Raw genomic sequence first — 13,148 nt, 5'->3', positions numbered from 1 at the left:
AGATGGGCACTCACAGCTTTGTCTCTTCCCCACCACGGGGCTCTCCTTCCTCAGCAGCACCTCTGCCTTGCACTTATTCTCAGCCTCACCTCAGGGACAGCTCTGGGCTCACCTCCGCGCCACTTCTCAGCCTCACCTCAGGGCCTGGGCTCAAGGACAGGAACCTGCAGGGAGGGGACATGATGTGCAAGCTGAGGGCTGCCTGCTTGCACTGGACTCTGGGCTTCACCTCCAGTGACAAATCAGGGGCAGTGTGTGTGACTTCAGCACTGACAGGAGCTGGGCTGTGCCTCAGCTTCCTCCTGGGTGAGGTGGCACAAGGCACTTCAGCAGCAGTCAGTGCCACCTTTCGGGACTTTTACACTCTGGCAAAACAATACTGAGGATTATTTATTATTATTCATTATTCTTATGCTGGGGGATCACACAGACCATTTTGCTCCAAGCAACCATTAACATTGTGCAGGCCCGGGGTTCAGCAGAACCTGGGCCGAGGGGAAGTGAAGGCGCCGGGCAACCAGGGAATGTTGGGCCTGGGTCACCCCTGTGGTTGTGATGTCATCACGGGTCACAATCCAGAGCCAGCGAGTGGGTTCAGCACTGGATGTTTGCAGGCAACACCAGAGTGTTCCACGTGCGTCAGATAGGTCCACTCTGCCTCAGACTCCAACGTGGGGGATAGCTCAGCACCCACCAGACAGTCATCCTCCAACATAGAGAGAGAGATGAGCAAAGGGAATTGGAGCATCGCCAACGAGCTCCGCCTGGAAGGGAAACTCTGTGATGCAATCATGAACGTGGATGGCGTAGAATTCAAGGCTCACAAGCTCATCCTCTGCGGTTGCAGTACCTACTTCAGGTCCTCCAACATGGAGAGGGAGATGAGCGACATGTCTAGAGAAATTCCAAGAGGGCCGGGCTGGGCGGGTGCAGGGGAAGGGAAGGGAGGGAAAGCGAAGGGAAGGGGCGTCCCGGGCAGGGAAGGGGCGTCCCGGACCCCCCTTCTCCGCCTTCCCCCCGCCGGGCCCTTCTGCCGCTGCAGCCCCAGCGCCATGGCCATGGGCCTGGGCAGCCGCTGCCTCGTCCTCCTCCTCCTCCTGGGCATCCTGGGGGCCCCGGCGCTGGGAAGACGTGGTGATAGACAGATACTATACCCCCAAAATCTGCCTGCGGGAGGCGCAGATGGGGGATTTCATTTGCTAGCACTACAATGGGACCTTTAAAGATGGCGAAAAGTTTGACTCCAGGTATCGCCCGCGGCTCTGTGCCGCCTGCATGCGGGGGGAAGCTGTGGTGGGACCCTGCATGTCTCCTCCAGCCCCCACCCGCATCCCGGGGCGGGCGGGCAGCTGCGGCGACCCCGCATGCGTCCCCCAGCCCTTGGACAGGGGCAGCCAGGCCAGGGCAGGCAGCTGCCCGCTCCAGACAGTGCCCAGATCCCCCCCAAGAAAGGCTTTTGATGGGTGCTGGGGTGAGCACATGGACCCGGGGAGCCCTGTACATGTGTCAGCCTGGGGGGGCCTCAAGCAAAGCCTCAACCCAGGCTGCAGCCCTTCCCCCAGCCCCTGCCCGGCTGCCCTGCCGTGTCCCCCAGCTCCCCCCAGCCCCTCGGGGAGCCTGGCATGCCCTCAGCTCTACAGTGCCGTGCGGGAGCCTGTCCCGGGCACAGGCAGGATTTGGCCCTAAGTGGGACGTTCTGCACTCAGGAACATGTATCTGCTTGTGCTGCACAGGCAGGAAAACACTTAAAGCACTTTGAGACGTGGCAGTGGAGAAACCTGCCATTACCCCAGAGGCTTTGCTCCACTCAGTGTCCCTTGGCCCCGCATCCCTCCTGCTCTGCCCACACTGGCTGGGACCCGAGCCTGGGGCAGCCCCTGGTTTGCAGCACCGTGAGCAGGGGGAGAACCGGGGACACAGAAACAAGGGGATGAAGGATTTCGATTTACCTGAGATGTCTCCACTTACTTCTTAGAGTTTTTTGAGATCTAAAAATAAAAAGAAATCTGCAGTTTAAAAATGAGGCCGGGACGTTGTCTTTCCTCCTTGCTGCACAAAGCTCCAATGTGCCATATGCAAAATGGTTTGGAAGCAGCAGGAAGCCTGGGAGCCGCCGGCCTCCAGCCCAGCTCTGTGGGTGAGACCTGGGGAGGCAACTGATGGGTTCTGGAGGTGCAGGGTCAGGCTGGAGCCCTGAGCAGTGCTGCAGGGGGCAGCTGCCCCCAACAGCGCAGGATTGAGCCCATCAGGATGCGTGTTTTTGAGCTGTGGATTCTGCCTGCAGCACAGAGGCTCATGGGCTGTGGTGGGCTACCTGCACCTCGGGGAGGGGGCAGCCCTGTGCCCCCACTCTGCCCCCCCCAGCAGCTTTGGGAGCTGCATCCTTTTTTGCACCTCTGACAGGCCTGTCCCTTCGCCCCAGCTATGACCCAGGGGCCACAGTGGCCGGCGTGGTGGGCGTGGACAGGGGGCTGCAGGGCATGTGCGTGAACGAGCGGCGTCACCTGGGCCCCACCTGGGCTACGGCAGCGTCGGCGTGGGTAAGGGGCCACGGCACGGAGGGATGGAGGGGGCAACCCCCCTGGGGCCGCTGTCAGCAGGGACAGGGCTCCAGTGCCCACCTGGCAGCTCCACGGCCAGGGCAAGTGGTGCTGAAGCAGGGCTTCCCTGCAGCTTGGCCACCCCCTGCTCCCGGAGGGTCCAAATGATCCCCCGCACGCGCTCGGGCTGCCGGATCCGGACCGTGGCTTTCTCCAGCTCGGGCACCTGCGGGCAGAGCAGAGACCCCGCTCGGTGCCGCCCTGGTGGGACCGAGGACCCTCCAGCGCCCTCCTGGCCGCGCTCCCCCGCCCAGCCCCGGGGCCGCCGCTGCCCCAGCCCGGGCTCCCGGCCCGCGGACCCCGCTCACCATCGCTCCCGCTCCGCTCCCGCTCCGCTCCCGCCGGGCCGCGCAGCCGCGGGGGGGGACTGGGGGGGCGGGACCGGAACGCGGCCGCGGGGCCGGGGGGGACTCGGGGCGTGCTCGGGGTAGGGGGTGCGGGGGGACCCCCCGTGCCCCGGCTGCGCCTCCGCCCGGCGCCCGCAGCAGCGCGGGGCGGGACCGGCGGTTTCGTTTCTGCCGCAGCGAGCGGGGAGGGCGAAACAGAAAGGAAAGATTCCAATAAAGAAGCCGCCGGCAGGGCCGTTCGGGCCCGCAAGGGATGCGGAGTTGCAGAACCCTGTGCGGGAAATGCCCGCAGAGAACCGTCCCCCAGCACTGCCAAGGCCACCACTAACCCATGTCCCCAAGAGCCACACGGCTTTTAAACCTGGACAGGGATGAGGACGCCACCGCTGCTGCCCTGGGCAGCTGTGCCAGGGCTGGACAGCCCTTTTGGGGAAAAAACTTTCCCAGGAACCAACCTAAACCTCCCCTGGCACACCTCGAGTGACAAATCAGGGGCAGTGTGTGTGACTTCAGCTCTGACAGGAGCTGGGCTGTGCCTCAGCTTCCTCCTGGGTGAGGTGGCACAAGGCACTTCAGCAGCAGTCAGTGCCCACCTTTCGGGACTTTTATACTCTGGCAAAATAATACTGAGTGAGGATTATTTATTATTATTCATTATTCTTATGCTGGGGGATCACACAGATGATTTTGCTCCAAGCAACCATTAACATTGTGCAGGCCTGGGGTTCAGCAGAACCTGGGCCGAGGGGAAGTGAAGGCGCCGGACAACCAGGGAATGTTGGGCCTGGGTCACCCCTGTGGTTGTGATGTCATCACGGGTCACAATCCAGAGCCAGCGAGTGGGTTCAGCACTGGATGTTTGCAGGCAACACCAGAGTGTTCCACGTGCATCAGATAGGTCCACTCTGCCTCTGACTCCAAGGTGGGGGATAGCTCATCCTCCAACATGGAGAGGGAGACAAGCGAAAGGAATTGCAGCATCTCCAACGAGCTCCGCCTTGAAGAGAGACCCTGTGATGTGATCATAACAGTTGATGGAGTGGAATTCAAAGCTCACAAGCAAATCCTCTCCTGTTGCAGTGTCTACTTTGGGTCAGTATTGGAAACACAAGAATTTATTTACAAGGGCCTGGAGTGACAGGACAAGGAGTAATGGTGTCACACTGACAGAGGTTTATATTAGATAGTTGTTAAAAATTCCTCCCTGTGAGGGTGGTGAGGTCCTGGCACAGGTTGCCCAGAGAAGCTGTGACTGCCCCATCTCTGGAAGTGTCCAAGGCCAGGTTGGATGGGGCTTGGAGCAACCTGCTCTAGTGGAAGGAGTTCCTACCCATGGCAGGGGTTGGAATGGGATAATCCTGAAGGTCCCCTCCAACCCAGACCATTTTGTGATTTTATGATTCCTGTGGAAGCATGAGGGCCGTTCACCCTGGTGCTCCCTGTCCCCAGCCAGAGGCTTTATCTCCTTTTTCAAACAACCAGAAAGTAAAACATTAATTAATAAACTATGGGACCTCCCAGCAGGGCTCCTGCCAGTGCCTAAACTGTTGCCCTGGGAGTTTGGGAAACACAGGGGACCCAAGGACAGGATTTAATGCAGCAGTGCTGTGTTTTCAGGACTCTGTTTACCAACTGGGACAAGATGGTCTATCAAATCCCTGGTGTTTCAGCTGAAATGATGGGTCTCATCCTCAAGTACGCCTACACTGGGACAGTACCGATCATGGAGGACAACGTTGAGAGTTTGCTGGCTGCAGCAGACCAGTTCAACATCATGGGCATCGTCAACCTGTGCTGCGAGTTCCTCCGCTCCAGGCTATGCTCTGAGAACTGCATTGGCATCTGGAGACTCACTAACTATTACTACTGCCCCGACCTGCGCGCAGCCGCCTGCGCATACATCCTGCATCACTTCGAGGAGGTGTCCCAGGTGTCCGAGGAGTTCCTAGCCCTCTCTGCTGAGGAGCTGGCACACATCATCGAGAAGGACGAGCTCAACGTGAGGCGAGAAGAAGCCATGCTGGAGGCTGTGCTGAGGTGGATCGCTCACGACCCGCAGAACAGGCGGCAGTACATCGCCTGCTTGCTGGACAAGGTGGGTGCAACACAGCTTTGAAGCTGTCCCCAGAGGCTGCCAAGGGGGAAACCATCAGCATTAGTATTCTAACCTCCTCCTTGCATGTTCCAGGTTCGACTGGCACTCCTACAGTGTGAACAACGTCGAAGCTCACGAGTACGTGAAGGAGAGTGCTGAGTGCAAAGATCTCATCATCAGTGCCCTGTCAGAAATCTATGACCTTTTTATAGATTATTAAAGAATAAATTTGCAGATCGAAGTAAGAGACAAATCAATAATGTTATAATGTTATATTTAGCGTTTTGTTAAAAGCACAAGTTTGAGAGTTGTGTAATAACTAAGCACAAGATCTGTTGAGTTGCTGACTAACAAACCACAACACAGAGATGAATTGTCACATTATGCCTTGTTGTTCTTAAAAGTACTTGTTCTAAGCATATTTGTAGGAATCAAAATGGAGAAAGCAGGGGGAGGGGTAGACCACGAGGTCTGGATTGAAAAACCACTACCTGCAATGGAAAATTCCAGCATCACGGCCCATAGAGACTATTGACTACTGGACTATTGGCTGATGTCTCCCAGCAACAGGATTAGCCCGCGAAAAGAGGAACCAAACAGGAGTCGGCCCGTGTCATGGTTTGAAATCCTCAAAATCTAAATTCCCTAGTCCTAGCCCCCTGTCACATCTCAATCTAATGTGAGATGGGTTTTTTTTCCCAGACAAAACACACCAGACTCCAAATGGGGGAAAGGGAATATATTACAATGACTATACAAATAAATACTACAATACATTATATACAGTCTTAGCTATCTCTACCATGACATAAGTATTTACAATGGATCAGATCTCTTCCCCCCTCCAAATAAAAGTCCAGGAGGGAAGAAGGACAGATCCCTTCTAGTCTCTGAGCAGTTTCTCTACGGCAGCAGTCCTCTTCACATGCAGCAGCTGATAGCTGGATCTCTTTTCAATACACACAAGAGGATCTCCAAGCCCCTTGGCCCGTCGTCTCCAAACGAAGGGTCTTCAAGACACAGGGGGTCTCCTTTCCCCCCTCTTGGCTCTCCTTCGACTCCAAGCAAAGGCCTCATCTGTGGACTGCCAGCAGGGACAAGGCTCGCTTCACCACAGGCATATCACAAAATGCAGGGGCATCTTCGTGAAAGTCCCTTCCTCAGGGGATTCACCCCTGAGTCAGAACATCTTGGGCAGCATTCAGTTGCAAACCTTTGCCTCAAGAGTTCTACCAGAGCTCCTGTGCTCTGTTCCAGGCTGCCAGGCTTGTCAGCAGCAGCGGGGGGGGCAAGGTCAACTCCCCCTATATTCCTTTTCTGTCCCAATCCAGCTTCAGGACGCCTTTGAGCTTCTCAGCTCCTCTCTCTCTGGTGCTGCACATCCAAAACTACTCTCCAAAATAGGAGTCCATGTCCCTCCTTTCCCGGAGGTCTCAAAGGAGTTTGGGGGCTTTGGTTCAGTTCTTACCCCCAAAACTCTGTAGCTCTGCTGCTGACTCTCCTTCTCGGCTCTCCGGGACAACTCGGTGTCTCCCTCACTCAGTTGCATGTCTCTGCTGCTTCTCCGGTTCAGTTCTTATCTGCCCTGGCTCTTAGCCAGAGTCTCTGGACGCTGCGTCTGCCGCTGCTGTCTCTGCTCACTCACAGTGGAGAAAACATCTCCCAGTTTAACTACAAACAGTCTAACACTGTTCCAAGTCTCTGCAGTCCCCCCAGCCGGGGGCCGGGAGGGGGCCAGAGCCCTCCAAGGGGCTCCGAGCCCCTTCCTCGTGGCTCACAACATGGCTACCTCTCCTACAACAACAAAACTACAACTCTTCTCTTCCGTTTGCTTGTGGTATGTTTACATTTTGCAGGAGCGCAGATTGGTTCAAAGCTCAAGTGCCACCACCCCTTGGGGGTTACCACTTTCTTAGCCTCTGGGGGAAAATCTGGTTCAAACCACTACAGCCTGTGAAAGGGGAACCAAACAGAATCTAACCCGTGTAACTGGAGCCAATGGACAGATGACGTGACATTGGGGGGAGGTGGTTGTGAAAGGGTATAAGAAGAGCTGCCCTGTTGTTCCCTTTTGTGGACTGTGGCAGGAACAAGGGGTTTCCTCCGATCGCCCGGCTCGCCGTTTTGCTTATTTGTTCTTCAATAAATTCTTTATTTCCTTGCAACCCTAAATTTCTCAAGTCTCTTGACTATATCAACCTGAACTCGTACGGCCAGAGCTCCTCAGCCGACGCCAAGCCACTCACCCTGTAGGGGACACAAAGTCCTTGTATAACAAGGAATAACTGCTCCTCGTGCGGTGCTGAGACAAAGAGAGCTTTATTTCAAATTCGGTGTGGTTTTATCCTTTTACACCATGTGACTTCTTTAGCCAATGAGGTTACCTATGTCGGCACATGGTCCCCTGGGCTCCTCTGCCCCGGCACGTCCTCTGTGCCCTGGACACGCCTCCCACATCACCCTGCTCTTAATTATCTAAAGAAGTCACGAAAACAGTGCAAAACAACAACAGTGCAAACATTCAGAACAGTACATTGTAAACTACCAAGGTTTGCAATGACCCAGCACATCGCTTGCTTGGTTTCTTATACTTCTATGGTAAACCTTATAAAACTTTCTTATATTCCTAAAGGGTAGTACGACTTGGAGAAATAACTTTATTAACTTAGGGGCCTTAGGCCAACCGTGTATAAACTTACAACCTTTATTAATCTGAGGGTTTTTATAACTAGGGAATTCAACTTTATTTAGAAAACAGGATAATCTTAGCAAAACTAAATTTTCTTAAAAGTGACCTTGTGGCTGAGGTAATGTTATTTTGTGAGGTGTTTTGTGTTTTAATATTTGACCAGTCAAACAACTCTTTTCATTCATTCACTCTTTTCATTCATTTTCATTCATCGGTGGCCACCTTCACTCACACACACACATACACACACATTTTACAGACTGCTTCTTACCACATTGGTCATTCCTTAATGTAAACCTGAAACATAAACATAACTCTTTTCAAACTTCTGCGTTACTCTGGTTCCTGCTGCTGTGGTCGTGTACCTGAATAGGATTTTACACACCTGGAAGAAATCTGCTTAAGTTCTTTTCTTGTAGCTACACAGGCAGAGCTCCCTCCCCCATCACAAAATCTAGAGATCTCGTCCACTGTCCTGAAATCAAGTTCCTTACCATGACCGGTGGGTCGGGAGAGGCACAAGCCTGGGGTTTATGTTGCTTTTCATACTTACGCTTTTCAGTGCTGTCACAATTTAAAAAATTGATAACATACATGGCTTTTTACAGATGTTCTTGCAGGCTACACAGATTCTCCCCCTTTTTGTTTTTATCTAGTATGTGTTTCAATGTGTGATGTGCTTGTCTTATGGGTTAGTGTGGAATGCTTGTGACGTGAGAATTTTCCTATTTGATAGGAAGTAAAGCTGTTTTATTATTATTGTTAATCCATTTTTGGGTACCAAAGGTTGCTAAGCAACTAAATCATTGTGTTTTACACTCTTGGTTTTGTCCAGTGGATGCTGTGGCAGTTATGTTTTGTGGATGTGTATCTATTGGCATGTACATATTTCAATATGTCCAGTTCAGAGATGTGTATATCTGTTCACCAGATCTCATTTGCCATTAACTCCCTAGGGTTAATGCTTTCCTGAGATGGCATGGGTGTGATTTTCTGACAGTTTGGGCATGCCCTGATAATGTCTGAGCTTTATTAATCGTTGTTTTGAATTGTCTCTTTACAGAATGTGCATTCTGATGGAAAAATGAATGAGACAATTTTGCTTGCTCTAGAACTCTGGGTATGGTGTTAAACATTGCTGCTTTAGCAGCTTCTCAGTTTCTGTCAGTTATTGGCCCTGGCATGTCAGCATGTGATTTTGTGTGTATTATATAGAAATCATACCTTTTGTAAATCACAAGAACCAAACAGAATGCATTTCAAACAACAGGTGAGGGTTAACAATATCTCAAGGAAATTAACTTTCAAGACAGGGTATGAACCTTATAGTATAACAGACATAGATACAACATTAAGGGTTGTTCAGAAATTTTTCCCAAGGCAATATGAACGGCAGTCAGTTCCAGAACCTGCACAGAGCCTTGGTTCACGGTCTGTAGTTCTCATTCCCACTGTTCTGTGGCAGGATTTACTCAAGACATTGCAGCATTTTGTGTTTTTCCCAGATGCATCTGTGAAGGCCCTGAGGCTTTTCACTGGTTCAGGTTTGCATCTGGTGTGGCTTTTAAAGGTAAATTACCGATTTTTGGCCACAATCTGTGCTTAGGGAGATGAATTTAAATGTCACTGTCAAAACTTGCCAGGGCAGCTTGGAATCCTGCGTCCTCAGCTGGCATCCTATCCAAATTGTCCTTCGTGGCTGGAAGGTAAATGATAGCCGGGTCCCTTCCGTCCAGTTCCTGCAGTCGTCCTCTGCCTTTAATGACAAGCTTTGCAAACATCTCATTAACAGCCTACACAGTTTTTAGGTGGGGTGTGTGTGGCAAAAACAGCCACTTAGAATTTGCAGTGGGTCTTGCCGGTCTGATCCCACTGAAACAAAACTGCAATGGTTCATACCTGCTGGAAACAAGGACTAGGCAGATTTGCTGTTCAGGATTTCTCCTGTTTTGTCTGATTTGTATCGCCTTGGCACAAATGTCTAACACCTGGTTTGCCTCTGCAGCCAGAGACTTGTCAGACCTTAGGCTGGAGTCCCCCTTTAGCAGCTCAAACAGAGGGTGTAGGTCCCCTGTGCTTATGGTTAAAACAGGCCTTAACCAGTTGACAGCCCCCTGAGGCTTCTGCAATTCGTGTAACTATAAAGTGTTTTTTACCTCGAGCTGCAGCAGCTGTGGAGAACCTTTTTGCTGCATTAGTTCCCGTCCAAGGCAAGTCCAAAGTTGTGATTGTTGGATCTTCTCTGAAACAATCTGAAGTCCTGCATCTTGGACAGTTTTGGTTAGAGCAGTAATAACAAATGGCAGTTCATTTCTTGTGGCCATGGTTATTAATGTGTCATCTACATAATGATGTATCATGGCTGTTTGAGATCTTGTCGGGTTATTTTGCATCCCCTGAGGAAGGACAGCCCAGCAATAACTTTGCAAAGGCTGTGCATTGTTCAGGGCCATGATGGGAAATGTAAACCTTGGCTCATTATCAGGGTGCAGAAGGGTGGTAAAGAAATAGTCCTTTGAATCAGTTACCACTAGCGGCCAATTTGCTGGGAGCATGATGGATGAAGGCAGTCTGTTCTGCAGTGCTCCTGTAAGCTTTATGACTGCATTTCCTGCTTTTACACGTCGCAGCGTTCTCCACCTGTCACCTTTCTGGGGGGTGCAGAGTATAGGGGTATTTTTGGGGCTGGTTGATGGCACATTGTGGCTCGCCCCAAGCTGCTTCCTCTCTTGCACGTGAAAGGTGGTGGCACAGAGGAGGACAGCGAGCAGTACCACCACAAGCAGTGTGATGCTTGTGGCACATCCTTTGCCTTGCTTATGGCACCCTTGGTACAACTCAGTCCATTCCCTGCTGTTAGGGTATTCGTGAAATGTTGCTACTAAGGGTCTCCAAGGGCAATCCCTTTGAGAGTGATCAGTGTCTCCACATCTAACACAACTTTCCTTATGTCTGGCTTCTTTTTGTACTCCTAGCTGGGCTTTTAAGGTCGCAGTTAAAGAGGCAGACTGGTGCTTCTCAGAGCCAACTCTTTGGTAGGGTTGAACCAGCTCAGTAATGCTGCAGCCTTCCCCTGCAGGAAGGACTTGCAAGGCTCTTTCACAGCTTGTATTCCCCTCTTCAAGAGCCAATTGCCTATACAGCATCTCTCTGGCTTCATTGTATTCAACTTGCTTGTTTAAAGCTGTAGTGGTTTGGACTTTGTTTTCCCCCAGAGGCTAGGAAAAGTGGTAGACCCCAAGGGGTGGAAACCCCTGGAAGTTTTGAAATTCTGCCCAATGGGCGCTCCTGCAAAAATGTCAACATTCCACAAGCTCACCGGAAGAGATGAGTTGTAGTTTGGTTGTTGTTGGAGAAGTGGCCATGTTGTAGAGCCACGAGGAAGGGGCTCTGAGCCCCTCGGGCCCTCTGGGGCCTCCCAGCCCCTGGCTGGGGGGGACTGCAGGGACATGGAACAATGCTAGACTGGACTAAGTGTCTGTAGTTAAGCCGGGAGATGTTTTCTCCATGGGCAGCAGAGACAGAGCAGAAAGCAGAGACGTAGCGTCCGGAGACTCTGGCTAAGAGCCAGGAGAGAGAAGACCTGAACTGGAGGAGCAGCAGGAACAACATGCAGCACCGCAGAGAAGACTCCTGGAAGGAGAGCCGAGGAGAAAGAGAGCCAGCAGCTGAGAGACAGAGTTCTGGGGGTAAGACTGATACCAGATCCCCCAAAACTCCCTTGAGACCCCTCTTGGAGAAGAGGGAGATGGACTCCTATTAAGGAGAAGAGTTTTAGACATGCAGCACCGGAGAGAGAGAGAGGAGCTGAGAAGCTCAGAGCGTCCTGGGAGCTGGACCGGGACGGCCAGATGGAATGCAGAGGGGGTGACCTTGGCTCCCCCCTCACACTGCTGCCACGGTGGCAGCCTGAGAGACAGGGCACAGAGGCCCTGCAAGCTTGAATCTCCTGGAGATCCCAGACCGTCACGAAGACCCCCCTGTGTCTTCGTGATATGACCGTGGTGAAACGACCTTGTCTGGGGTTACGAAGCCCACGGAAGACCCCTTTGCCTGCATCAAGGGGGCCGAGGGAGCTTGGATACCTCCCTCGGGAGTGCTGGCAGAAAGCCAGCCACAGCTGCTGCATGTGGAGAAGACAGACAGAACCTGCTGCCTTAGAAGATGCTGCTGCTTAAGGACTGGAAGGGATCTGTCCTTCTTTCCCTCCTGGACTTTTATTTGGAGGGGAGAAGAGATCTGATCCATTGTAAATACATATGTCGTGGTAGAGATAGTTGTGATCGTGTGTATAATGTGATATGGTATTTATTTGTACAGTCATTGTAATATATTCCCTTTCCCCCACTTTGAGTCTGGTGTGTTTTGTCTGGAAAAACCCATCTCACATTAGGTTGAGATGTGGGAGGGGGAATGGAGCTAGGGGATTGGATTTTGGGGCTATCTCAAACCATGACACATATATAGAAATTACTTCTCCAGCACATACTAATGTGCCTTTCATAACCTCCTAATCAGGTTATGTTTTCTCCTAAACTTAATTCCTCTTTATGACCAACAGTTGAGTCGACTTCAGGTTCATTTTTGGTTCCAATTTTCATTCTGTTCAGTGTGTGTATATATATGTATACACAAGAAGATAGTCCTTTATTAATCTTTTGAGCAGAACACTTTTCATTCGTGCAGCAAAAGTCCTGTCTCTGAATGTTCATTATCAGCACCTGATGTGCTGCCTGGAGCACAATATCCTAATAATTGGAGTTTAAGAAAAAAAAAAAGCCATTTAATAAAGTTACAGTGTTTCATTTCTGTGCATGTTCTGATTCGGAATTATTCAAGCATTTGACTGCTCCTACACACAGAAACTTATGTCTCCCATGCATTTTTGCACCCCAAAGTGTTCTCTGGTTTCCTTTGTCTCCCACACTACGTCAGAGTATTCAAATGCACTGTGCAGTCCCAGTAGCATGTGGCACATTACAAGAAAATTTGAGACAGTTTCTCAGTTAAATGCATTTTATTTTGACCTATTTCCTTCCACTTGAGTCTCCCATTTGGTCTCTTCATAGCCAATATTCTGTTTTATGGGAAGGTTTTAAAGTTTTCCTGAAGGAGATGAGTAAAAGGTAAAGTACCCAAGAACCTAAATTTATATTATTCCTTTTGCCATTATTATTAAAAATAGGAAAGAAGAAGAAGTGTTGGGGAAAATACAGGGAATGCTGATGCAATTATACCTACATGTGCAAAGCTACGTGCTTGCTTTTACTCTTGAAATTTAGACCTCTGCTTTCCTTCTACAGACTGGGACAGTTCATTTCAGTTGCATTTTGCAACTACTGACATACATGTTCATTCCTAAATTCACTTCATATGCTTCCAAATCCTTGGGACAACATTCAGTTTAGGCACACCAA

General features: G+C 51.1%; 1 protein-coding gene across 1 annotated transcript in view; it reads left to right on the top strand.

Annotated features, from left to right (window-relative positions):
* The window catches only part of LOC127477597 (kelch-like protein 10), a 38,334-nt gene extending 32,698 nt beyond the window's left edge, over positions 1-5,636 (top strand). The window contains 4 exon segments of the mRNA XM_051802104.1: positions 648-859; positions 4,565-5,042; positions 5,136-5,155; positions 5,157-5,636. Coding sequence (XP_051658064.1) covers positions 648-859; positions 4,565-5,042; positions 5,136-5,155; positions 5,157-5,262 — 816 coding nt within the window. The 3' untranslated portion in view covers positions 5,263-5,636.
* Positions 5,637-13,148: the final 7,512 nt, after the last annotated feature.

This window comes from Manacus candei, unplaced genomic scaffold (genome assembly GCF_025592945.1).
Source record: "Manacus candei isolate 608988 ecotype Guabito, Panama unplaced genomic scaffold, ASM2559294v1 h1tg000055l, whole genome shotgun sequence".
Classification (NCBI taxonomy): domain Eukaryota; kingdom Metazoa; phylum Chordata; class Aves; order Passeriformes; family Pipridae; genus Manacus; species Manacus candei.
Note: the sequence above shows the minus strand (reverse complement) of the source record. Positions and strands in the feature narration are given on the sequence as shown.